General features: G+C 36.3%; 6 protein-coding genes across 9 annotated transcripts; 4 read left to right on the top strand and 2 right to left on the bottom strand.

The window, feature by feature from the left end:
* Positions 1–354: 354 nt before the first annotated feature.
* Positions 355–3,374, bottom strand: LOC110844598. Its single transcript, XM_022090840.2, has 7 exons — positions 3,235–3,374; positions 3,065–3,169; positions 2,631–2,962; positions 2,315–2,543; positions 1,825–2,236; positions 1,572–1,740; positions 355–1,487 (listed from the first exon to the last, which is right to left on the bottom strand). Exons 3-7 carry the CDS (start codon positions 2,922–2,924, stop codon positions 561–563), a joined length of 2,031 nt encoding a protein of 676 aa, XP_021946532.1. The 5' UTR covers positions 2,925–2,962; positions 3,065–3,169; positions 3,235–3,374; the 3' UTR covers positions 355–560.
* Positions 3,375–4,766: 1,392 nt separating this feature from the next.
* On the top strand, positions 4,767–7,287 carry LOC110843597. Of its 2 annotated transcripts, XM_022089571.2 has the most exons (4): positions 4,767–6,346; positions 6,466–6,607; positions 6,672–6,752; positions 6,821–7,287. In XM_022089571.2, the coding sequence occupies exons 1-3, from the start codon at positions 5,187–5,189 to the stop codon at positions 6,732–6,734; spliced, it is 1,365 nt and encodes a 454-aa protein (XP_021945263.1). In that variant the 5' UTR covers positions 4,767–5,186; the 3' UTR covers positions 6,735–6,752; positions 6,821–7,287. The 2 variants fall into 2 exon arrangements, with proteins under 2 accessions (XP_021945263.1, XP_021945262.1); XM_022089570.2 differs by having other exon boundaries at positions 4,796–6,346; positions 6,466–6,752.
* A 679-nt stretch (positions 7,288–7,966) lies between these two features.
* LOC110844106 (telomere zinc finger-associated protein) lies at positions 7,967–10,502 on the top strand. 2 transcript variants are annotated; one of them, XM_022090229.2, is made up of 4 exons: positions 7,967–8,547; positions 8,623–9,073; positions 9,168–9,245; positions 9,308–10,502. In XM_022090229.2, the coding sequence occupies exons 1-4, from the start codon at positions 8,169–8,171 to the stop codon at positions 10,308–10,310; spliced, it is 1,911 nt and encodes a 636-aa protein (XP_021945921.2). In that variant the 5' UTR covers positions 7,967–8,168; the 3' UTR covers positions 10,311–10,502. The 2 variants fall into 2 exon arrangements, with proteins under 2 accessions (XP_021945921.2, XP_021945920.2); XM_022090228.2 differs by having other exon boundaries at positions 7,969–8,547; positions 8,620–9,073.
* Positions 10,503–10,623: 121 nt separating this feature from the next.
* Positions 10,624–16,647, top strand: LOC110844676. Of its 2 annotated transcripts, none has more exons than XM_022090941.2 (4): positions 10,624–11,323; positions 12,005–12,120; positions 12,244–15,950; positions 16,040–16,647. In XM_022090941.2, the coding sequence occupies exons 2-3, from the start codon at positions 12,081–12,083 to the stop codon at positions 15,492–15,494; spliced, it is 3,291 nt and encodes a 1,096-aa protein (XP_021946633.1). In that variant the 5' UTR covers positions 10,624–11,323; positions 12,005–12,080; the 3' UTR covers positions 15,495–15,950; positions 16,040–16,647. The 2 variants fall into 2 exon arrangements, with proteins under 2 accessions (XP_021946633.1, XP_021946634.1); XM_022090942.2 differs by having other exon boundaries at positions 12,005–12,087.
* Positions 16,409–17,913, bottom strand: LOC110844281. The gene is made up of 5 exons (XM_022090451.2): positions 17,673–17,913; positions 17,425–17,598; positions 17,189–17,341; positions 17,054–17,101; positions 16,409–16,991 (listed from the first exon to the last, which is right to left on the bottom strand). The coding sequence occupies exons 1-5, from the start codon at positions 17,853–17,855 to the stop codon at positions 16,971–16,973; spliced, it is 579 nt and encodes a 192-aa protein (XP_021946143.1). The 5' UTR covers positions 17,856–17,913; the 3' UTR covers positions 16,409–16,970.
* Positions 17,914–19,834: 1,921 nt separating this feature from the next.
* On the top strand, positions 19,835–22,636 carry LOC110844280 (E3 ubiquitin-protein ligase ariadne-1). Its single transcript, XM_022090448.2, has 10 exons — positions 19,835–19,991; positions 20,145–20,292; positions 20,373–20,570; positions 20,638–20,889; positions 20,956–21,171; positions 21,254–21,481; positions 21,554–21,684; positions 21,768–21,993; positions 22,081–22,275; positions 22,344–22,636. Exons 3-10 carry the CDS (start codon positions 20,397–20,399, stop codon positions 22,443–22,445), a joined length of 1,524 nt encoding a protein of 507 aa, XP_021946140.1. The 5' UTR covers positions 19,835–19,991; positions 20,145–20,292; positions 20,373–20,396; the 3' UTR covers positions 22,446–22,636.
* Positions 22,637–22,656: the final 20 nt, after the last annotated feature.

Raw genomic sequence — 22,656 nt, forward strand, 5'->3', positions numbered from 1 at the left:
TGCACACCAATTATATTATCAAACTCTTGCATTGTGGATAAAACCACTCATTTCTATCCTTTTTTGGCTGCCAATCTAAGCATAAACAAGACAGAAATTATACGACTTCAAGATACAGACTAAAATTGTGCCTAACTGCAATTACATTTGCTTGTAAATTTTTTCTGAAACAGCACCAAATCATGTTATGCAATAATGAAAATGCAAGTCAAATGTTACACTAGAGTTTTTTGCTTCCTAGATAATCGGTTATCCTTCATTCGGCTTCAAATCATCAAATTCCTGATATATTAAGGAAAACAAACTCATGGAAATAAGTATATATGAAATAAATGTAGTATATTAATGTTAGAGTGAATGTACCTACAGCCATAATAGTTGAAGTCTATTTTATTTACTTCATGTTAAGTTGAACAATGGAATTTGATAAAATACAGGTATAATACTAATACAATTCTTAAAATTGAGTAAGACATAGCACAAATACATACGTTGTGATGGTTGTAGCATTTAATAAATATTATTGCATTGTCACATTCGTCTACAATTATCCGTTATTCTCAATTAGGAAAATCAAGGGGACAAATTATTTCAAAAGTCCCCTTGTTAATAACCTCAAGCACCAACGACACTTGCGACATGTTGTTCACACAACATGACACAATTTCCGACCCTGTCGCAATCTGTCTGGAAATCAGATATCTATTACTTTTATCCATACAATCGCCGGAAGCATCCTTGTCTTTGACGTTCCTTTTTTCAAGAAGGATATCAAGAAGGCCTTTCCCATTCCAAATATCCAACACTCCCCCGCGTCTGGTAACGAGCAGATTTCCATTAAAAGCAACAGCAGAGGTACAGTCACTGTACAACTCATGAACTTCGTCGTGACGAGATAACCCTAATATCAGCTCTCCCGACCATGGACAGTGAGCAAAGACCACAATTCCTGCGTTGCTTCCCATGTCAAGATGTCCATAATGAGCGAAAACACGGGAGAACTTTACCAGCTTCTCATTTTCGTGAGTTTTCAAATTTACAAGGATTATGAAATTGTCATCCGCTTCCGCCAGGATTTCATTAGATTCAGCAGAAGATGACGCTTCGTTCATAGTGCTGCTAGCTTTTTGCAAGGTTTGGATTCGCAACAAATTCTCCCCGTCCATCCTGATAACGTCTTTGAGTTCGAGTTCACTCTCCTTCATCATTACGACGGCTTCATTATCACCATCATCCAAAGTTCCGATGCTAAATACAAGAATCGAGCCGGAATGAGTGCAGCAAATTGTAGAGCGGTTTGGCCAAGCCCAGCCTCCAACAAGGTGGATATAAACGTCTCTCGGAAGCACGAATCTTTTTACTGGGATGATATCCGTGCCAGAATGACGATAGAGAATCAAATGACCAGTGTACGTGATACAGAGGAAACCGTCCCAAAAACTGCTGACTTCTACGTGCACGATGTGTTCCGTACCAGGAACAGTGGCCTATATGCAAGATAAAAATTACTCAATTCGGTCACATCATCAAGGATGAGTTTTTAGAAATTTATTAGCTATGTGTGCATTTACCTGCGAAAATCCGTATGGAGGTTGAGCTTCACTGTCACGAAATGGTGTACAATAAATTTTATTTCCATTCCACGAAACCCTGATTGCTGATCCACCCGAGAATCCAGAATTATATGAATATGACACGTCGTCCGTTATGTAGACCCCATTATCGAACAAGACGTGCATTCTAAAAATAATAATATTCAATAAATAAAAGTTCTCCAAATGTATGTAGTAATAAATCATTCCCAACTCAACTCATTGTACTTACTTGTAAGACAGATCAAGATCCCAACTTGAAAAGATTACATTTTCATGATCATTTTCCACATTATTCAAAATCTTCTTCAGCTCCCAAACGTTTTTACTGCGAGTCCATAACTCTACACAAGTTTGATATCGTGCCGCCACGATGTCCGAGGTCGAGTTCCAACAAACATCTAAAATATCTTCGTTGACATGATCCACGAAGAAATGGGAATGTTTCTGTCCATCCATCTCAAAGAAAATTACTGCCTCGGCTCCATTAATTTTCCCATACGTCGCTAACAGCCTTCCACTAGGCTTCCAAGCGAGAGATTCGTCCATAATTGCATAGTCTGGCGTGTCCAGTGCTGTCGATGAGTGGTGGTTTCCGGTCTTGTCGTATATCTTTATTATCCTTTGTTCCACCTTAGTTTCCGCTGTGGATTAATTGGTACAAAAAACATGAAATACGTTATGCAAAATGAATTTACTTTATAATTATTAGTAACACTAACGTGAAGTAATGGAAACATTCAAAGAAAAATAGGCTCCATCCTTCCTCCACTTTATGGAAACGGGGGACGAATCAATACTTCCAAAATCATCATGAGCAATGCACTTCATTTCCGGCAATGACAAAAGTATCATTCTCCTCTCGAGTCGTGTTATAAATACTACAAATTTGGAATCTGGTGATACGGAGAAGGCTTGCATCTGCTTGTCACATTTCCAAATATCAACGAGCTAACAAAATAATAAAATATGCATGTATTAAACTGTTGCATACATTTAAGTAGTGATACATTTTTACTACAATAAGTCGTCACCAACCTTTGCCTTGATTCCTTTTTCAGGTCGGAGCTGCATCAACGACCCGTCGCCTTTAGCCAGATAAAGTAGGCCAGAAGGTCGCACGTATTGCATTTGCACGACGTCTTTGAGCGCTTCTTGGTCACATAATACTTGGGCGTGGTCCTCCTTCATGTCGGTCGTTACGCAGGAAAGGATACCCGTTTTCTTGTCACAAATGAGAAGGTGGCTGTCCTCACACAAACAGACAGCTGAATGTGTCAAGTCTGGAAAGTGGGGGGCTTTCTGCCTCCGAACGATCTCTAAATTCCTCATGTTTTCCAACTTTATTATTAATCAGGTGGGCGTGGAAGCTGTTAATGATTGATTCAAAAATTAATTATTTCACTGTTTGTAAATATTTGAGCATTGAAATAAAATTCAATAGAGAGTTATTTGAATACAAAATTGCTTACGTGTGCAGTAACTGCTTATGAAATGAAGGTGAGATGAAAGTCAGTGACAATTGAGGGAATGTGTGGTGGTCAATTGCGTGACCAGCGTATGTCCATTAAGCTGGACTGACAGTTAGCATTATCGTGTTAATTTGGTGTCGATAAATTTCAATGGAAATAAAATGACGTACGTGTACGTGTCTCTGTCAGTCGAGAGATATACAGTTGGCTTTGTTTGTTTGAGTTCCGTTATGTTCAATGTTTGCTCTCTGCGGTGTTGTGACATACTTGCAAAAACGTGGAAATTGAGACTCATCCTCATCGGTCGATACTAAATTCGCAAAATGAAATACACAAATACATACTTATTTATGCATGCAAGTTCTATCTATAGTTATACACTGTACACTACTCCAATGTTGTGTGCAAGTAATACAGAGCATATAATATGCACATGAACAATTTTGTTAAAAGTAGGCGTTCTCACATCTTGAAAGTCTTGCTAAGCTTTGCGAAGATACATGCATACATATGTTGCTATGTAATTTGTGAATTTTTTTAAAGCCATGCGAAGGTCCTATATGCAAGATTAACCGTAAAATTATAGGAATATTTTAGAGAGCATATGAAAAATCTGAGTTATTACCAATTTCCTCCAAGCACCGCCTCCCACTGTGAAAACCTGCATGAAAATAACGGGAATCATGCACAAAAGGTGAAATAGTAAAATAGTAATGCATGTATAATCTGAATGCAATTTATATACATACATAGATTTGTCCTATTTTTGTATGCATGTATGTGGTTCTGCATGAGTATTAAAAAAATAATATGTCAATCTATTTACAATTACATAGATAGATATGTAATAATCAAAGAGCTGAAATTTACAATTAGGTATTTAATTTATAATCAAAGAGCTGAAATTACAATTACATACATATGTAGCAATCAAAGAGCCGGCTTATTAATGTGCCATTGTATGTCCATTTTGAGTTTGAATTGTTGTATCTCAACTTTACCTTCTTCCATATATTCAAATGGTGATTTTGAAACCTGTTCATCTCCGTGGGTTTTTACAATATGAAGATTTTGATGCACCTAAAAATTATCTAAAAATAGATAATTTTTAGGTTTACAAAGTTACGACTGTAGAATATTGATTTTTTTCTTCAATGAGAAAATATTTAGTTTTTACTTATTATTTTACATAAACCCAAATATGTAGATGCTGATTTAAGCATGCACAAGCTACATATTTTAACACATTCGCATATTTGTGTGTATACATAAATACAAATATGCGAATGTAGTTTCGTTTTAAATACAATTTAAAACGAAACTACCACTGTAAAGAACAAACAGATAAGTACATATTCCTCAACGTGACTTGGGCTATATGCATTTTCAGCACCAGGATTCAGGAAGTACATATGAAGTCTATTTTTTGGCTTATGTATGTGTATCCTTAAAAAATGCACGTATGTCAACCCTTTCATGAAAAAATAAATGCTCATGTGCATGCATAGAACTTAAAATTTAACATAAATATTACCAAAACTTTATACGTACCTCTATACATATTATGTATGTATAGAGTTATGCATGCAGTTATTAACTGCCTGCAATTTCCCCGTTGTGCATGTTCTATGTATTTTTGTATTCTGGAGAAAAGTTATCAATCTCATAAATAGATACATTTATTGCATTATCTTCCGTCAGTTTGCAACATAGTCGTATGGAAGGAAATATACATACATACATATGCATAAATTAAATATGCCATATCTTAACTCCACAGTTTTCGTGAACTTTATCGGCTTGTTATTTATGTTATGTTGAATTAAAAAATAAGTCAAAATACATCTGTATGGACATACTTGTGCTGGTTGAAATTATGGAGTCAGTCTGAAGATTCAGCAATTTTAAGACGAACTCACAATTGTAGTACATTATTAAGGGCATAATTATTGCGTTCATTGACCACCAATTGGCTAGAACAAATATTGTGCATATTTTTGTACACATACGCAGAATTATTCAACTTCGCAGGTTTCAACTTTTTATATTTTCGTGGAATCAAGTAGCACTATTATTCCTTCAGTCATAATCTGTACAACCATTTTAAAATATATCGATAAAAATGTCACCACCTTCAAGAAATTCCCAAATTAATACAAGGTCAATAACCTTTTGCAACTGGAGACCGAATAAACTGTTGCACGCTTTGGCAAAATTAGTTTTGATTGCATTATGTTTCCTCGTCTTTCTAGTCAGCACCGTTTTTGCATTTTTCCCCCTCTACGTTTACCAGTGTATAGTTGTCATCCTGGCCAAAATATTTCGGTCCGACTTGATCTCCATCGTTGCGCCCCGTGATTTTTGCAATGGATTGGATGATGTAACGAAAAAAAGTGCATATTTCTTCCAGGTATTTGTTACTTATCATGGGGAACCGGATATTGACCATATTCGGTCAACTTTCCAAACCAAAGTGATGGAAGAAAAAGATATCAAGAACGGAAAACTACTTTACGAAAAATTCACTTATTTTATAAAACCCTGGCTTGGATATCTATTTTGGAGCAGAGAATCTAATTTCTCGCTCCATGAACACATAAGACTTTGTGAAGACACAGAACACCTATTATTGTCTCACCCAGTGGTCACAGAAAAGGATTTTACAAACGTCATGGGGAAGCTATCCGCACGACCACTTCGTCAAGGAATGTCGCCGTGGGAAATTTTAATCGTCAGGAATTTTGTCCCCTCCAAACCTAAAATTCATATTGGGGAAGAAACCAAAATTAGCGAGGGGTCTAGATTTATCCTAATTTTTCGCATACACCACGCCATTTCGGATGGTTCGTGTTGTTTCAAAATACTTGTGACTAACTTGAGTGGCGTGCCCGTGCCGGAAATTTTCTCACCGTCAACCAGGACCTGGAAGGAGACTTTCTGTTCAACCATTCTTATCAAGTTGACCACGCTGGTTCTGTTCGGTTACTACCAGTTCAAGCAGATTGTTCTCGATGTTGATAAAAATATCTGGAACTTGTCTGCACCTCAAACGACAGGAGAATGGCTATTTGTTCAATCGGAAAAAATTCCATTAATTGGTTTAAAACAAATGAGCAAATCACGAAATGTTTCACTGACAGCATTGTTCAACGCCGGCTTGGGTGCCGGGATTCGCACATTTCTAAAAGGGACGGGACAGGAGGACAAAATTCCAGAAACAATGAGAGTTTTGATGCCGCTTCCATGGAAGACACATCCTTTTACCGGATTAGTTAATTGCTGGTAATTAAGCTATATATATATCTATATATATCTTCGTATATATGTACGTGTGCTTGACAGGAAGACTGCTTTGTTCAATTGATACGAAGTAAATTAAAACTCTCCTAAAAATTATTTAGGAGTTTTGGGACCTTGATAATCCCACTGGGACCATGTCTTCAACAAAATCTACAAATAGCTGAAAAGTCAATTCGAAATTGTAAAAAATCGCCCATTCTACCCGTAAATTTTGCAGTACCTCCACTACTAGCATTATTCCCGGTATGGTTGTTCAAGATTTTAGCAGACCTTGGCTTGGTAACCATACTAGCTTCACATTTCCCAGGCCCGAAAGATCCTATCCAGAGTTTCGGACGGTACTGGCTTGACGAAGCTAATTCTTGGTTAGACATGAGAGGAAGTTTTTGTAAGAAATGTATCCATAATTATGTCAAATTCAACTTCAGTGAAATTTAAATGTCGTTCTTTCCACAGGCATTTCAACTTCATTTATTACTTCCCGTGGAAACTTGCGCGTGGGAGTGACGGTGGACAAGGCGATTATTCCAACTCAGGAACAGGGAGATTACTTGGCATTTTGTATCAGCCAGGAGTTTAAAAATATTTTGGACATTGATCATGCTACCAGAAACCTGGAGCAGGATGACGCAAAGATTGTGTAGTATATGTTTTTGTAAGAGTGCCGTGGAATTAGAATATACTTACCAATATAAAGATTCTTACACTATATTATAAAATGCATATTTATGTATATGTGTATTATTTGCATTTTGCATACTTACTTCGGTGGAAGTTGGTAATGGCCCCCAATGGAAGAATATGTTAAAATCATGAAAATTTGAATACTCTTTTGGGTGACACATACCGGTTTTTTTAAATCGTCTTATCGAACAAAAATTTATTAGGCTCCTAATTGCCTCAAATATAGAAGAACATAAATATAAATTAGAAGAATCCGTTTTTATTTTTAAATTTATTGATATGCATTTATCTACGATAAAATTTCATGCAAAGAAGTCGGATTGGGTGATAATCACGGCCTGACTCGGGCTATATATACATATTTATTAATCGCATAAAATTTACGCTTATATGATAAGTTGGTTCCATAACTTGGCCGACACGACACTTAATAAAAACCTAACCATAATCAATAGAATTGCTAACCATTTATTCCTAAATAGAGCTGTGGAAATCCAAACCTGGGTGGTTTCTAAAAATACAAAGACTGATTTGCATATTTTGAATACTTACAATTGAGAACTAGTCTTAATGCCTTTCAGCTTATAGTTTACATAATTTTTTACATTTTTTACATGGTCTGGACCGCACTTTATCCCTCTTTCATTTTTTACACATATCGTTCTTTGTGCATACAAATGTACTTTCATTGTGTATCTCGCTTGAAACAAAGTATTATGATACGCAAGATTCTTTCATTAGTTGGCTCCATAATATAACGACCAATTAATATATATAAGCAAGTTTCCCATTTCGGTATATGATTATTATGAGTTATGGTACATCTTTTTGGTATAACTATAAAAGATGTTGTTATGTAATGTACATACATTTGGCTTGGGCACAAATGAGAAACTGTATTGCATTGCGGGATGTAAATAAGAAGATCATATTCCCTTAATTTGCATATATATTTAAGTTAACAAGTACACAATGCATACATAGTTGTTTAGTATGGGTGCAAGAAACTTACATATATACATTTTATAAACTTTAACCATTGACAAGAAACTTAGGTAATTATTAATCATTTATTTACAAAGTTTCGGATTAACTCCAAGTCGCAATTCTTATCTGCACCATGGACTCGTCCGTTTTATCCATTCCTGCCTCTGTAATAGTGCTTAAGAGGAAAAGATCAACTGATTCAAAAAATGGGAAAAATTATGTCCTACGACCATGTTGCATTTGTAGCTCAAACGTGACAACAACTATGACCAAGTCCGAGTTTACTTTACTTACTGACCTCGTTCTCCCAGTCACACAGGGTCAAGTTACTCCCCCACCAGCATCAATTAATTCCTCTCGATGGATTTGCACACCATGTTCCACATCTATCGAAAAACTGAGTGACATCAAGAAACTGATGCGTCAATTGGAAGCCAAATTGGCGAGAATCGTACAACTTTTAGCATTAAAGATGAGATATTCCAAAAGCTGTACAAATTCATCAAAATTGGGTAATTGATGTACACAGCAAATTAATAGAAGTATTTAAAGTACGTTTGACACATTTCAAATTTTTTCTATAGCAGAGTTACACGTCGCAGTAGAGGAAAAAGACGCTAAAATGTGCATTGAGGAGTGTGACGATGACGTGAAACCGATAATCATCGACTTCCCGGATGACTGCAGTTCTATGAAAGATTTTTCAAGTACCGTTGACCTGAAGGAGTACCCCGTCGAAACTGATGAAATTATTTCCTCTGTCCAGGTTGATGATGACGAAAATGTATGTGAAACTAATGACAGTGGGGAAGTGGATAGTGAACCTTTAGCGCCAAGCTGTCCAAGCTCCCCGACTCCTAAGATAAGACGTCAAAGACAGAGTAAAATCAGAGCAGTGCAACTTATCCAAGCTATAGGATCAGAATGCTCCGAGAGCGTACTGGATGGTGTCAGTACTGAAACAAATGACGGGATTATCAGAAAAACAAAAGTTAGAAAATTTCTATTTGGCAAAAGTGGAAAAATTCGATCTCGCAAGTATGATTTAAATTTATGACAAATTTATGAACATATCTATGAATTCCAAGGGTCGGAAATAGTACTTATTGACCTGGTGTTTGATTATTTTCAGTGTTCCTAAAAGTGGGCAAAGCATGAGCAGTCAGTTCAAACTAAAAATACAACTGGCCACTGCAAAACGGAAATGTTTGTATGTTTATTTTTTTAATTTCGTGAATTTGGCAAGTCTTAAAAAATCTACCTCTTTTAAAGGAAGCGAGTAAGGAACAAGGAGAGTAAGAGCAAGCAAAAGAACCGAAACAAACCGATCCAAATTAACTGCGAAATTTGCGATAAAAAATTTGTACAGGTGTGGGGTTATCACAACCATATGCGATACACCCATGGTAAATCGCTGAAAGAAGCAAAGCCGTCCACCCACGTTTGTGACACGTGTGGAAAATTTTTCGCCGAGAAGTCCTCTCTTGTCAGTCACAAGGAGCGTGTGCACATGAAACTCCTCAAAGCATCCTGTGACCTTTGTGATTACAAGGGTTATAACGCGAAGTCCCTAAACAGTCATAAACAAACTGTGCACCGTCCTGGAGGCCCCATGTACGTGAAAAAAAGGACGTATCTCTGTGAGCTTTGTAATGAGGGGTACAACTTTAAAAAAAGCTTAGCCGATCACATCAAGATGACTCACGATGCGGACAAAACTCTAAAGTGTGACCGACCTGGGTGCAGGAAGACATTTTACACGCAGAAAAACCTGGACCAACATTTGGAACATTTTCATCCTCAAGATGCGACCATTGATAAAACGGTGTGTCCCATTTGCTCAGAAAATTTCTCAAACATCCGTGCGAAAATTGATCACATAGCGAGAGCACATAAAAATAAAAAGGAATTCCCTTGTCACATTTGTAAAGGAGTAACTTTCTCAACGGAAAAATCTCTTGAACTCCATTTAAGCAGCCACGCTGGGGAGGAGAAGCGTTTTTTATGTGGAAATTGTGGACAGCAATTTGCGAGAGATACTGCGCTTTATCTGCATATGAAAATTGTGTGTAATCCGAATGAAGAGGAGAAGGAAAAATTTAGAAAACTCAGAACGGAGAAACAAATCGCTTACAGAGAACGGGCCAGGAAGAAATCCTTCAAGTGCGACCATTGTGGGACACTATTTTTAGTGAAGAAGAGACTTGATATGCATATTGGAAGGTTTCATAAAGAAGACGAAGAAAGAGAAGGGGACGAGAGCCAGTCAGAATAAGCATGCTACATATGCACGATAAGAAAATTTGAACCTATGTAGATAATTAAATTAATTATGGGAACAAACATGACTAGATAATTTTAAAGTCTTAATTTTAAGACGTAATTTTAAAGTATGTTAAATTATAATGAATGCACTTGCTTATTACGAAACGAACTAAGGAATAAATACATACTAGGATAAATTTAATTTTTTGTATATTTTTTTCGTGATTTTATTGGATTGGAATTTCGCATGAATAAAGCTCCTGTGCAATGCGAACCGATATAATACCGAATCGGTATTACCGATACACTTCCTATGCATACCGATCTATATGTACAATGATACCAATGATACATATGTATATATGCATATGTATGTATGTACATGTACATGCACATTTATTATCGTGACTTTAGTGCAATATCCGTCGGATGGTTTTTAAGAGGTATGCAAATGTAACTCATAACTGATCGAAAGTCATGAAGTTACATGTATGCATTACATAATATGTAAAATTACTATAATAATATTCTGCATATGTACATATGCAGAAATCCTCCTGTCTGTGTGACAATTTGCTTAAAAAAATTTTGGGCCAACCATTGACCATAAGTTAAATATTTGTGGGACACCTTTTTGAATGAAAATAGCATGAATGGGATTCTCTCATCCCATGTATGCATTTGTATCTTATGATTTGGATGCTTTTGTGAGTTTTTTAACCTGCTGTTATAAGCGTGAATGTATGTATGTACATATGTGCATATGTAGGGTACTGCCTGAAACGTTCGTAAACGTCATTCGCAGAAAATTCAAGTGTTTGTTAAGTCTTGCACTAAAATGACTCACGATATCCGTTAAAACGTATTTTTTAGTGCGGTATATAAAAGTGCTTGACTTTCTGATTAAAATCAGTATAGCAAAGTGAGGGCCGAATTATTGTACAGTCAAAAATTGTATAGTTTGGGTACTTTATTTAAATTAACTTGTACAAGTAACCGGTGATTTAATTTAGCAATTTGAAGGTAACGAAATAAGTTATTTGTGCTTATGACAATAGATCTGCAATGTTAAATACTATGTTATCAAACCAGTTAGTTTTAGCTGTTATTAAACTCTACAATTTTTTTAAACTTCTTACTGGGCAAGCTTTCAACAACTTCCACACTTTTGACCAATTTCATTAGTTTGGATTTTTAAATTTTCGATTCAAATTTTTCTTAACATTTTATCGATTATCGGTAAACAATTGTACATGCCTCCATTATTATACACTCTTGCCTGCTATAGTACATTCGTATCGTATGTACATACATACATATGTATGTATTTGATAGGTGTTTTCTTATACATACATACACACATCTTTGAACTCTTACATCTCATTTCCAATTTACAGAGCTAAATTATAATTTGCCATAATTTTACATACTTGTGGAGGCTTATTTGAGCAAAATGAAATAAAAATTGACGGATTTAATTCATCTCTGAGATAACTAAAGACTACTAAATCTTTTCATTATGTACGTATGTACAATGTACATTATCCATATCATAGATGTATAGGATGCATATGTACATATGCGCACTAACTCCAGTTTGTAGCATTTAATTTAAGTTTGAAAGTAACAAAAAGTGCATGTAAAGGAGAACACATGTAATTATGTTTTTTTTAAAATTTTACATATTTATATGATTTTTTTCAGACTTATCCGACATTAGTACAAATACATACGTATCAAATCTTTGAATTGTAAAACCGTTATTACAAAAAAGCTGATCATGGCAGGTAATCAAGAATTGGATGATTCAGAATTCTCAGGTATATGTTTAGTAATAAAGTACTAAATAGTGCAATATTGTACTTAAAAATATTAATAAAACTAATCCTTTGTACATACGTTATAAACCAAATTTATATTAATATATATTTACTCTTATCCAGATAAAAAGAGAAACAAACTCCGAACTTCAAAGGATATTTACAATCGGCTAAAATGGGACTCCGAATCCCTAAACATTGACCTCTCCTCTATTTACATCGGGTACAAAGACCGTTTCCTTGGAATGTGCGAAATCCCATTCCTTGACTACCAACCGAGACGCGGAGATGTCACAAATTGTGAAGACAACGAAGAGAGTGAAATCCCATATCACCGAATCTACTATTTTCGTGGGGGTGGTCCTCCACAGTTCCCGTTAATTGGGAGTGAGGGTGAGGTTCGTGTGAGGGAAGAAAATTGGCCTCAAGGCGCGATATTTTTCTGGGATAGAGAGTCCAGACAAGATCTAATATTCGGATCGGGTGACCCTAAATCCAGCGTGAAAGTGGTTGGAAACGGTAGTCAGACATCATACCAAACAGGGTACAAGTTCAGTCAAGAAACCTCCAAATGGGAGAACGTTCCGCAAAATGAGGAGCCCAGTCAAAATGTTGACGGTGTGAAACTGATAAGTTTCAACATTCTTCATGACCTGCATAACACGCCCTCAGTGAACCGATGGCCCCACTTGATTGACTTCCTCGCCTCTCGAGACGCTGACGTTATCGCCCTGCAAGAAGTGACTGTCTCGTTCCTTGCCCTGTTAGAAAGTGAGGTTTGGGTTCGGGAGAAGTATTATCTCACAGATATTTCCTCCAAGGGCGACAGCGTTACTCCATATGGACAACTATTCCTTACCAAAATCCCACCAACACGGCTCTTCTTCAGACATGATAAAGATAGTGGAGCTAAATACATCATTGCGAGCTTTACCCTTGCAAATGAAAAACTTGTCCACATTGCAAACATTCACTTGTCCAGTAATTACCGGGGCGATTCTTCCTCCCGGAGAGAGAAACAGGTCAAAGACGTGCTAAAAAGTATGGCAAATTTGGAGCTTACTTCTCTCACTGCGCCGCACGACCTCGTCATCACAGGAGATACAAACTTCTCGGGAAATGAGTCCATTTGGTATGACGATGCCTTTGGGATGGAATTGGTTGATGCGTGGGAGTGGCTGAACGGAGGTGACGTAATCAAGCAAGAATCTGTCACTTTTGACGTTGAAAATAACCCTTTGGCAAAACAGCAGAGCAGATCCGGCAAGAGTGAGAGATTTGATCGCATCTTTTTCAAATCGAGCAATACCTGCAAACCAGTCAAGATTGAAATTTTGAAAAGTTTTGTTGAGGCGAACGTTCCTTGGTTTAGCGACCACTACGCGTTGGAGTGCGAGTTGAAAATGCAAACCGTCTCAAATCCAAGTGGAGGACCAGTAGCAAGCATGACCTCTCGGTCTGCACCACTACCCGCCCCGGTGTACACTTCTGCAGTGGTAATAATCCCACCTGAGGAATCATTCTGGCCACACGTGCAAGAAAGTCAGGCACAGTTTGACCCATCTTTCGCCCGTTGGCCGCCCCATATCACATTGCTCTTCAGATTCGTACCAGACGAGGGAAATAATTTTGACCTCGCGAAAGACGCCGTGACTTCAGAGTTGGAGGGAATAGAACCATTTCAATGCACTTTGTCCAGGTTGGGGACCTTCACACACTCGAGGTCAACTACGGTCTATCTCGGGCCAAAACAAGCAGACGCGGTGGAGCAGATTGGGCTAGTATATAAAAGAGTGGTAAAGTTATTCCCAGGCTTTGCCGATAGAGCAGAGGGATTTAGTTTTACGCCACATTTGACCGTTGCAAAATTATCGAATGAACCTTCAGAAATGAAAAATAATGCGGAATTTATTTCAAAGTGGGAATCAAAATTGGCAAAAATACCTGAACAAGACCTGACGTTTACTGTGGATAAAATCCATTTCATTTCAAGAGATGGCGATGAACCATTCACCATAAAGAAGACAATATTTCTAAAACAAAAATCTTTACCACAATCGGGTGACCAAACGGGACAGAAATTTTTTGACCAGTTCATCACCGATCATAGCTTGGCTCCTAGTTGTCCACACAGAGAGGAACTGCGGTCAAAAATTGTGTCAGAAATGGAGCGATTTTGCAATTTGGCAGTGCAGCAAATTGACCCAAACTCACACTGTAACGTCCACTTGACAGGATCATCATTCCTGACTTTCCATGATGATACGAGTGACATGGACTTTCTCTGTCTTGGTCTCACAACAATATCCAGACAAGATTTCTTCCACAGTTTGGAATCTCTCGCATGTTCATCCCCCGTTGACGGACTCAGACTAAAATCCATCGTTTCTGAGACGACCATACCCATCGCCAGATTCACCATGACCGACAACCTTGTTGAAATTGACGTTGACCTCGTCTACTCAAATACTTTACTAGAAAACCTCACCGATTCCGAACTGCTCCACATGACGGAGACTGAACTCCGCTGCATAAACGCGGTCCGAGAAGGGGTCCAACTCTTAGAACTAATCCCGTCTGAATTACGTCCCACTTTCCAGACTGCAATTAGGCTGCTCAAATACTGGGCTACACAGCGGAATATTTACAATAAAACTTTCGGTTATCTGGGAGGGATGCAGATTTCTTTGTTAGTAGGTTATGTAATTGTCGAGAAGGGAAACTTGGTTTCCGTTGAAGATATAATTAACGCATTCTTTGATACATTTGCGACCTGGAGGTGGCCAAAAGCAGTTCAATTTAGGGGAGGGCTGAATAAAGAGCGTTATATTATGGGTAAAAAAATACCAGAACATATGCCCATTTTAAGCCCGGCCTTCCCCCACATCAATCGAAACCTTAATGTGACGAAAAGCACGAGAAGCCTGATCCAAAGGGAGATTAGGAGAGGACATGAAATTTTTAGTGGGAAAGCTGATGATAGTATTAAAATTAGGTGGGAAAAGTTAACAGAAAGTCCGGATTTTTTCACTTGTCAGGAGAAATACTGGTGTATCCAAGTCTCCTGTGAGAATGAAAATGATTTGAAAATTATCAGTGGAATTTTACAGTCGGGAATTATTTTAAGTTTGATCGTTGAACTAGAACAACAACATGACCTCTTCGTCCAACCGAGTGCAAAGGTCGTGATTTCCAGAGCGGATGAAGATAATCGTTTCAGATGTATTAGTTATCTCGGATGCTCTGAAAACGGAAGTAATAAAGTGGACGATGCTTGTTATGATTCCACAATGAGACATTTCACGAAAAAATTTGAAACCAGTTTTAAAAAGTTTTGCAAAGGTGATACGGATATTAAAATTTACAGATTGTGATAAGTTGTGATATTTTTTTATTATCTAATAAATAAATAAACAATTACTGTTATGCAACTTGTAAAGTTATGCAGCAGAGTTACAACAAACTATTTTATTATTTTTCATAAATTTATTTTCATGGGGAATAAAATGCATCATGAATTTTTCTACACAAGCCAAGCCGGAACAAAGACGATTTGCAACTCTGGTAAAAAATCGGTGCTGCTTGGTGAAAACTTTTTGGTGGCGGTAAAAGAATGCACAAACGGCCAGTCTTCCTGCTTTCCCTCCTTTCTCACTCACTCCACATCCACACACTCAACTACACAGCATCAATAAAGCAGATCGTTCCCTTTAAATTGAAAAAAGTTAATTTCAATTAAAATCCAGAGAAATGTCTCCTCAACCACCAAGTCCGTCCGCGGCAGAGGATAAGCCAGCGGCTAAGCCAAAAGGAGCAGCGAAGAAGAACAAGTAAGGATAAATAAATAAAATTATATAATTATTTAAAATGCACTAGGAAGGCGAACCTTGGAATTAATTATTAAAACTTAATAATTAAGGTCCCCAGCCAAGGAGACCAAACCAAGGAAGCCGTACAAGAAGAGGGCAAAGGTCGCCAAGGGGGCTGCTCCAACTCGTACGTCCAGCCGTGTCCAGGGGGGTGGCATTGTTAAGAAGAAGAAGTAGGCGATGACGCAGAATCATCAACATTTTTGGAGAAAGAAGAATAATAATACTGGAAAAGTTTCTTAAATTCTTTAATTGGCCAACTTTAGTAGTTAGTTATATTTTTATATACATAAAATGATATAAAGGCAAGTTGCACAATTTCTTGTTAGATTAGAGGAAAAAAAATGTTGAAGGGGAGGGGGGATTATGTCTAATAGTAATAGTTGCAGAAATTTCTTAAATTTGGTCTACTTCTACTGGTTTTAATATTTTTGTTATTCGATACTGATTTTATAAAATAATTGGGTAACTTCTTTTAAACATTTAACGAGTCTGCACTGACTTTCTTTTTTCAAATATTCTCTCAGGGATGTATGTAATAATAAAAATACTGATATTCTCGACCACATAATTATGTATTATAAGTGGCAAAATGGGAGAACATTTATATCAAATTTATTTAAAGAATAAAAATGCAAAATTTTAGCTTCTAATCTTATATACGGTGTAGCTTGACTTATTACATACAAATTATCATGATATGATCTAATTTTTTTTCGTTTTTGATGTCGGAACTCGGAAGGGAAGGAGAGCATCATTGCATTGATTGGGATTATTTCTAGTGGTGGTGGAAACTTGAAACCGTAACTAACTGAGGTTATGGTGAAAATAAAATTATTCGATTTAGGCATATGTATTTATTATTGAGATATAATCCCTAACCCAGTAATAATTCAGAATTTTAGAAATTACAAATTTTCCAATGTATAAATTTATAAAAACGATATATGATTTCATGAAATTTTCTGAACCGTTAAAAAGTTAGTCATCACCGATGCAGACCTGTACAGAATATAAATTAAATTACAAACAATTCTAAGGATTTGTTCCAATTTAGTACTTACTTCTAAATATACATCGTGCACACATTGTCCCACTGCCATGAATGACATCTGAAATTATAAAATAGCATACATATATGCACAAAATACAAAAGTACTGATCAAAATTAGGGATCTTGCTTTGTTATGGAGACTTACACAGCCAGGATCATTCTTAACTTTGACGTCTTGTCCGTGTTCCTTGATACATTTGTCGATCCCAGTAACCAAGGGCTTTCTCAGTTTAGGAGAAATTGCATCCTCAATATATTTAATTGCTTTAGCATGATCAATCTTTCCAGTGGGCGTTAACTATACAAATAAATAAATTTGTTAAGGTCAAACTAATGATAAGTATGAGAAAATAAAAATGAGTAGATACATATTTATCGCACCATTCCTTTCTTTTCCAGAACACAGACTCCAAAACATAACAACTTATCTGCAGGGATTTTCCACACTGATTTTTTCCCTGTGGCATCCAGACACGATTGGATTTGAAACTTTTGTAAAGCTGTCAATTTCACTTCTTCGCCCCCACACGTCGTCTCCTCCTGGCAATGGCAGACCTATCAAACGATTTCATGTGACACATTTTCTAAGAATATTAATAATATAGCATAATATAGCATATCACACTTACTGAAAGGAGGATTGCGGAGCCGACAAAAATGATGGCGAAAATTTTCAAAGACATTGTTTCCAAAGCTATTTTGTAATGATAACCGTTCACTGAATGACGTGGAAAATATGTATCTATTGAAGAGTGGGGTTGTTGATCTATTTTTTTCTGGTATTTATATAAGTTTTCCCAATAAACTTGCATCCAGGAAAAAAAGAGAAATTGGTGGATGCGGACGCGAAGAATAATAATTAAACCCAGAAAATTACATGTTAATAAAGGATGAAAGGCTATAGATTAAGCGAAATAAAATGATAACAGTTATCAGGGTACGAACACGAATATTAAAATATTTGCGACACTTTTCCCGTTATAATTTAGTATGACACATCCCAGAATTAAACATAGAATTAAATTTTTGATTTAATATTTTGTTGCAAATACATATTAACCAGACTCAATTTTTGTTAAGATTATAATATTCTGAAAATTTTCTGGTAATGCATTAGTGCATTACCATAGATTGTGTTTTGTTACCATCTAATAACCAGACGTCGGATATTTATTTATTTATGACTTTTTCAATTTGCGCCCGATGTTTTTCAAACTTGGCAGGGACCTTTATGGTCATGAGTAGGTCACGCTGTCGAAAAAATTTTTTCAATATTTTTCAATATTTTGGGGTTTTAGAAAATATAAATATTTACGTAAATTTTTCGACCTTTTTTTAAAAAAATATTTTTTTTATCGGAAAATCATGGTTATTTTAAACTTTTGGGCAACTTTACACAAAAAATTTCATTTTAGGAGTTTATTTAGAAGTGTCCAAATTTTTTAGTAACTTTTAATTCAGATACTTCAAGACTTCCGACTTTTAATTCATGCTCGTCGAAAGCTACTTGGGAGGAAAGCTTCACTACTTATAACAGAATTCGATGCCCTTTGGAGTTTTCGTACACTCGTAGGATACCTACGAGTATATTGTACCTATGTACTGCAACATTAAAAAGGGTATTAAAATCGGTTGTTGCCAAGAAGTGAACCTTCCTCCTGATAACCAGAGGGTTACCTGCAATGATTTTTTAAATTGGAAGTTTGGTATCAATGTCTAAGGTGTGTCAAATTTTCAAGACGCTAAACAAGAATTTGATGCAAATACATACATATGTATGTACATACATCTGTATGGGTACATATAGATACCATTCCATACTGAAATTTCCATTGACTATTTCACAGATTTAGCGTGTTAAAGCTTTAATATCACCCATATATAATGCCAAAATGTTAGAAATGCAATTTGGGCTATAACCAGTTGGATATTGAGCCCAAAATCTGAATTTATAAAAAAATATTTAAGAAAATATTTTCGGGGTTTGAATGAAAATATAAAATAAATTTTTTCGAGGTTGATAGTAAATAAATATCCGACGTCTGCTAATAACATGATAGCGTCTCCCCAAATACTTTTCTCAAAGCTATGAGATTTCGCAAAAATATTGCTGCAATGGAAAGCCATGTTTTTCTTTATTGAAAATTTACTCAGCAACTTGGTATGTTGTTATTTCATAAAATTATTTCTCAAACTCATCACCAGCTAGAGAAATTACAGGAATCCATGCAAACAACATCGAAATGAATGTTTTTTATAAATAGATTTTCTAGATTTGCGAATATTTGTCATAATTTGCGAATTCCTTTCATGACGTAATTGTTTTAGCTTCATAAATTTGCTAAATGATTTGCAATAAAGACCTTTACGCCCACAAGCTATACGAGGTTAAAACAAACTACAAAATCCAAAACATTTGATCCTAAAAAAACTATGTAAATGCAATGCAATGAATCTGATTTCATTTTTGTTGGAGTTACATATCTTTCGCCATATGTTCCGATTTTTTTTTTGCTGAATTGGGAAAAATCATGCTCGTTCATGAAATTTCCAATTCTCATATTTCCACAAAATAATTCCCTCCCTCAATATAGAAAATTATATCGACAAGATGAGTTCACAAACTGGCAGAATTACAGAACTACCAACCAGCATAAATGCATAATAATAAATCACTTCTACATCGTCACATTTCCATGAAAAAAGGTCTGATAACGATTCGCAAACGTTGTGCTACCTGCACATCCCATCCCATATACCGCATATAGTTTTACGTTCTTCTCATGTCCAAACACGTCCAAACAGCCGGCCTCTCACTCCACAGCTCTTTACATCATTTCCACTTTTTCATTTTAATCTCGCCATCCAACCAAACAAAGCTAATCAGAACGTGTTATTTATATTTATAATTTTTAGTTTTCCAGAAAATAAGTTCTAACAATCAAAAGGTACCCTGTTTTTTTGATTTTATTTTATACATGGTCTTGTAACAATATTGGTGTTAGATTTTGACGGTGAATATTACTTATGCATGCAGGACTTTAAAAGAATTTTAAACCCAGAATGAAAAGTGACCCTTTATTCTATTTTTGTTTTTCCAGTTTCCAGTCATTGTCCCTTCTGGAAAAGGAAGGTAGGTAGGCTGATAAATAGACACTCGAAGTCCGTACATACATATCATCACGGTGAAGTTACTTTCGCATTCAACATTTAGTCGCTGGGTCGAATGTATGTGCTCTTATCAGCTGGGTAAGCTTCAATTTTTTCAATCCAGTTGGCTACATAGTTTGCATATTATAAGTATTTATACACTATTCCTCCCTTGTCAGTGTAACTTATCATCATCATAAATTATGGAGGACGAGGATACCATGGACTTTTCTCTCGACGAGGACTATGACGAAATCGAAGACTATGATGAAGGAATGCCGAGCCAAGATGATAACGTGAAGGATGAAGAAGAGGGCCATATCGATGTACTGAATACTGAACAAATCTATAACTCCATGGTCGATACCATTCATCAGGTGGGTATAAATTCATTAAAAAAATTACAACTTGGAATGGATAAATAAGTATGAATCATTTTTGCAGGCTAACGGTGTTCTCAATTTGCCGCAAGGAATGATGAGAATTCTACTTCATGATTTCAAATGGGATTCCGAAAAGCTACTTGAAGCATATTTTTTGCGAGAAAATGAGAAAAATAACCAGATTTTCAAAAATATTGAGGAAAATACGGTCTCATCATTAGGAGTTGGTCAACTGACAGGAAAGTTCGGCAACGGTGAATCAGTAGCGGACAACGACGAATGTGGCATTTGTTTTCTTCCAGCAAGGGAATCGGTAAGATAAGATTAGCATAAATTGAGCTGAAGCTTAATATTAACTGGACTTTTAAATTGTTACCAGGATATATACGACCTTGGCTGTGGTCATCAATTCTGCACAGATTGCTGGTCGTCCTATCTTAAAGAGAAGATTACTGGGGGTGAAGCTTGCCACAAAATCACTTGTGCGGCATACAAATGCACCAAGATTGTTGATGACGCCATCATTCCAAAATTAATTGACGATACAAAAGTTAGACAGGCTCATCAACGGCTTATCACAAACAGTTTTGTCGAGGTTAGATTGATATATAGTGCTCGTATATTATGTAATAGCCTATGTAATATTCTAATTTGCTTGTTTTCTGTTTTTTCTGAAGTGCAACAGATTAATGCGCTGGTGTCCTTCTCCTGACTGTACTTTTGCTGTCCGAATCCAGTGGGTAGGTGCGGTCCGGAACGGAGTTACATGTAGGTGTGGATTCTCTTTCTGCTTCTGTTGTGGACGCAGTTCTCATCAGCCCTTGACTTGTGTCATGATTAAGAAATGGATCCAAAAATGTGAAGATGATTCGGAGACGGCTAATTGGATCGAGGCAAATACTAAGGTTGGCATGATTATTATATAGTTATTTATTTCTGACTGATTGATGGATTTTAAAATACAATTGAATAATTAGGACTGTCCGAAATGCGGCGTGACAATAGAAAAAAACGGTGGCTGCAACCATATGACGTGTACTAGCGCGTCGTGTGGAAATCATTTCTGCTGGATTTGTCTAACTGCGTGGGGACCAAATGGATATCAAACGTACGTGCTCTAGTTTTACTGAACTAATGCACTCTTAAATGAATGTTATTAAATAATTGTGTAACTATGTTTTCTTTATCCAGCCACTCTTGCTCCGCTTATGTAGAATCCGAACAAAACAAAGGGAAGGAAAATAAGATGACAAACTCCCGCATAGCTCTGGAACGATATCTATTCTACTACTCAAGATACGCCAATCACATTCAAAGCATGAAATTGGAAAAGAAACTAGTCGACAGGGTGCAAGAAAAGATTGACTATTTACATGCAAATAATATTTCTGGAATAGAAGCCGATTTTCTACGAAAGGTGGGTCTGACGCGTCTTGCGTTTTCTTTTACATAGTGTAATATGCATCTGGTCACAACCGACGTTTAATTTTTATAAACTTTACAGGCCGTCGAAATATTGCGAAAGTGTCGACAGGCGCTACTGAACACGTATGTGTTTGCATTCTACGTCAATAAAAATAACCAGACTGACATTTTCGAAGACAATCAGCGAGACTTGGAACTCGCCACGGAGAAACTAAGTGCGTACTTGGAACAAGAGTTGGACCTTGATGATGATGTGTTTGAGATGAAGAGAAAGGTAGTCATTTTTAGTCGTCGAGACATAGTTTTTCTATTAAAAATTGTGTTAATCTAATTTTTATTTAGGTAAACGACTTGTATCGATACTGCGAGACGCGACGAAAAGTAATTCTGAATCATGTTGAGGAAGGATTCACCAAATCATGTTGGAGCTTCAAAGAAGACTGAAATATAACTAAAACCCAAAACAAAGTTCAAAAATTATTCCTGTAATGAAGTTGACTATTTGCGAGATGCACTATTTTAAGAAACTGTACGAGTAATTAAATAATTATTTAATTAATAGCTACACGTAATTTTGAGTAAATTAACTGTGTACAATTTTATACGAATAAAATGGCGAATTTAAATACCTATGATGATGGTGATCTAGCTAAGT

This window comes from Folsomia candida, unplaced genomic scaffold, assembly GCF_002217175.1.
Source record: "Folsomia candida strain VU population unplaced genomic scaffold, ASM221717v1 Fcan01_Sc002, whole genome shotgun sequence".
NCBI lineage: Eukaryota > Metazoa > Arthropoda > Collembola > Entomobryomorpha > Isotomidae > Folsomia > Folsomia candida.

What these genes read in the sequence shown, in the direction of transcription:
- LOC110844598 (XM_022090840.2), bottom strand. Translation starts at nt 2,924, where the DNA reads ATGAGGAATTTAGAGATCGTTCGGAGGCAGAAAGCCCCCCACTTTCCA. An exon ending in GAATGTTTCCATTACTTCAC is followed by an intron (nt 2,237 to 2,314) that starts GTTAGTGTTACT and finishes ATTAATCCACAG; the next exon opens with CGGAAACTAAGGTGGAACAA. An exon ending in GATCTTGATCTGTCTTACAA is followed by an intron (nt 1,741 to 1,824) that starts GTAAGTACAATG and finishes TATTATTTTTAG; the next exon opens with AATGCACGTCTTGTTCGATA.
- LOC110843597 (XM_022089570.2), top strand. Translation starts at nt 5,187, where the DNA reads ATGTCACCACCTTCAAGAAATTCCCAAATTAATACAAGGTCAATAACC. An exon ending in ACCGGATTAGTTAATTGCTG is followed by an intron (nt 6,347 to 6,465) that starts GTAATTAAGCTA and finishes AAAATTATTTAG; the next exon opens with GAGTTTTGGGACCTTGATAA. An exon ending in AGACATGAGAGGAAGTTTTT is followed by an intron (nt 6,753 to 6,820) that starts GTAAGAAATGTA and finishes TTCTTTCCACAG; the next exon opens with GCATTTCAACTTCATTTATT.
- LOC110844106 (XM_022090228.2), top strand. Translation starts at nt 8,169, where the DNA reads ATGGACTCGTCCGTTTTATCCATTCCTGCCTCTGTAATAGTGCTTAAG. An exon ending in TACAAATTCATCAAAATTGG is followed by an intron (nt 8,548 to 8,619) that starts GTAATTGATGTA and finishes TTTTTTCTATAG; the next exon opens with CAGAGTTACACGTCGCAGTA. An exon ending in GGAAAAATTCGATCTCGCAA is followed by an intron (nt 9,074 to 9,167) that starts GTATGATTTAAA and finishes GATTATTTTCAG; the next exon opens with TGTTCCTAAAAGTGGGCAAA.
- LOC110844676 (XM_022090941.2), top strand. Translation starts at nt 12,081, where the DNA reads ATGGCAGGTAATCAAGAATTGGATGATTCAGAATTCTCAG. An exon ending in GGATGATTCAGAATTCTCAG is followed by an intron (nt 12,121 to 12,243) that starts GTATATGTTTAG and finishes ACTCTTATCCAG; the next exon opens with ATAAAAAGAGAAACAAACTC.
- LOC110844281 (XM_022090451.2), bottom strand. Translation starts at nt 17,855, where the DNA reads ATGCAAGTTTATTGGGAAAACTTATATAAATACCAGAAAAAAATAGAT. An exon ending in GCTCCGCAATCCTCCTTTCA is followed by an intron (nt 17,599 to 17,672) that starts GTAAGTGTGATA and finishes ATCGTTTGATAG; the next exon opens with GTCTGCCATTGCCAGGAGGA. An exon ending in TTAAGAATGATCCTGGCTGT is followed by an intron (nt 17,102 to 17,188) that starts GTAAGTCTCCAT and finishes TTATAATTTCAG; the next exon opens with ATGTCATTCATGGCAGTGGG.
- LOC110844280 (XM_022090448.2), top strand. Translation starts at nt 20,397, where the DNA reads ATGGAGGACGAGGATACCATGGACTTTTCTCTCGACGAGGACTATGAC. An exon ending in TTCTTCCAGCAAGGGAATCG is followed by an intron (nt 20,890 to 20,955) that starts GTAAGATAAGAT and finishes AATTGTTACCAG; the next exon opens with GATATATACGACCTTGGCTG. An exon ending in AAGCCGATTTTCTACGAAAG is followed by an intron (nt 21,994 to 22,080) that starts GTGGGTCTGACG and finishes TAAACTTTACAG; the next exon opens with GCCGTCGAAATATTGCGAAA.